Consider the following 2,202-nt stretch of genomic DNA (forward strand, 5'->3'; position numbering starts at 1 on the left):
TAGATAGGGAAATGCTGGAAAACCGGAGAATGAAAAAGAAAGCAAAAGTAGGGTGGGTGGATAGGTAATTTAGAATTATTTCCCTTTAAATCGCAAAATATAAAACTCAAAAGATAGTGGCCTCGAGCATTGGTTGGAAATTGAGAAACGTTTTAAAATATTCATTTTGTGTTGTAAACTCTGTTTTTCACTTTTTTTCTGTCTCTCTTCACTCTGTTGGCATTTTGTTTCATCATAGTGTAGATATTTTTACCCACTATGATGGTACATACCTTTGCCCCTCTGTTCCAAACAACAATATCCAGCCTGTTTTGTCTAAATTTGACTAAAGTTTTGATCGGAATATTCCACCAGTATTTCTAGAGTTGGTGTTTATGAATGTATTCCATAACAGAGGGATTTTCCAAGTTTATTTCAGGACAGTCTTTTTTTATGGATGATAATGTAAATTGTTTTAGCAACATCGTGTCGCATAGGGAGGTAGTACCGTGACGACATTTTAGGACATCTGCTTATCAAATGTGTGCTGTCTTCCAAGGAAACATGACATAGCCGACACATGTGGTTGCACCTTGGGATTACAAGAGTGTCATTGTCTCTCTTGTATGTATGTATGTATGTATGTATATATGTATGTATGTATGTATGTATGTATGTATGTATGTATGAATGTATGTATGTATGTGTGTGAGTGTGTATGTATGTATATGTTTGACATAGTATAAGCATCTTGTGAGAAAAATTAGGCATAAGAGGAATCAGATGTGGTGTGCGAGAGAGACGACTGCGTTGGTATGGTCATGTGATGCGTATGGACGAGAACAACTGTGTAAAGAAGTGCTGATCTCTAACTGTGGAGGGAACCTGTGGTAGAGGTAGACCCAGGAAGACATGGGACAAGGTGGCAAAGCATGACCTTCGAACTTTGAACCTCATGGAGGCAATGACTAGTGACCGAGACCTTTGGCATTATGTCATGCTTGAGAAGAAGACCCATCAAGCTGAGCAAAATCACAGTCGTGGCAGATATCGGGGTCACACAAATAGCACCTGTGCCAGTGGCATGTAAAAGCACCCATTACATTCTCAGAGTGGTTGGCATTAGGAAGGGCATCCAACCATAGAAAACCATGCCAAATCAGACTGGAGCCTGGCACAGCCTTCCAGCGTGCCGTCCCAGTCAAACTGTCCAACTCATGCCAGCATGGACAACAGACGTTAAATGATGATGATGATATATATATATATATATATATATGCATGCACAGACACTCACAATATACTTCTTTAATTTTCTGTCTACCAAATCCACTCTACTCACAAGTTTTTGCTTGGTGTGACATTATAGCTGAAGACACTTGTCCAAGGTGTCATGCATATGTAAATATTTATATCCCATGAAATTAATCCTAACCTTTTTTTTTTAATGTAAAAGGATTCATGAAGCCATAACATGTTTACAATGCTTTCTTTATGTCTATTTTTTTTCTCTCTCTCTCAAGGATACAAATAAGGCAATGCCTTTAAAAACAGATGAAGAACTTCTTTCAGAATATCGCGAAGATAAATATCAAAAGTTTACAGAACATGAAGCTTGTTGGAGCCTGAACGCTCGTGGTCCCATGGGGGAAACAGCTTTGCACATTTGTTTCCTTCTAAATACTCCGGTTCACATACAAATAGCACATATTATGATTGAAATTTACCCCAAACTGGTTCTCGATGTCTATGAAGGAACTGAATATTTTGGTATTTCAAATGTCTTTTATTTCAACATTTCACTCTTTGCTCTACTAGCTAGCTGTTGTTTATATTGTTATTGTTGTTGTTGACGATGATGATATTTTTGTTGTTGTTGTTACTTAGCTCCAGTAGTTGAACTGATCTGTTCTGTATTCAAGGCTATTTCTATCCACGATCGTTTCCTCTTTTATGTTTTGTTTTTGTTTTTAGGCATTAAGTATCAAGGAATATATTATTCAATGTGTTTGTTTGTTATTTTATCTTTTAAAATGGTAAGGTATGCTTTGAAGGGAAATATGGTTTACTATTTCTGTATGGGCTCCCTGGCTAATTATTTACTCTGCTCGTCAGTTCTCTGAAAATAATTGACTGGTAATAGTATCCATGTATATATATATATATATAGGTAGAGACAGATAGCCTGGGATATAAAAATAGATAGATTGATATACAGAGAGA

At 36.7% G+C, this 2,202-nt stretch overlaps 1 protein-coding gene across 1 annotated transcript in view; it reads left to right on the forward strand.

The window, feature by feature from the left end:
- LOC106882030 (transient receptor potential cation channel subfamily V member 5) overlaps positions 1 to 2,202 on the forward strand; it is a 156,109-nt gene that overhangs the window by 26,135 nt on the left and 127,772 nt on the right. Inside the window, exon 4 of the mRNA XM_052966702.1 lies at positions 1,503 to 1,749. Coding sequence (XP_052822662.1) covers positions 1,503 to 1,749 — 247 coding nt within the window. The remainder of the gene's footprint in view (positions 1 to 1,502; positions 1,750 to 2,202) is intronic.

The sequence above is a fragment of the Octopus bimaculoides genome, chromosome 3, assembly GCF_001194135.2.
Source record: "Octopus bimaculoides isolate UCB-OBI-ISO-001 chromosome 3, ASM119413v2, whole genome shotgun sequence".
NCBI lineage: Eukaryota > Metazoa > Mollusca > Cephalopoda > Octopoda > Octopodidae > Octopus > Octopus bimaculoides.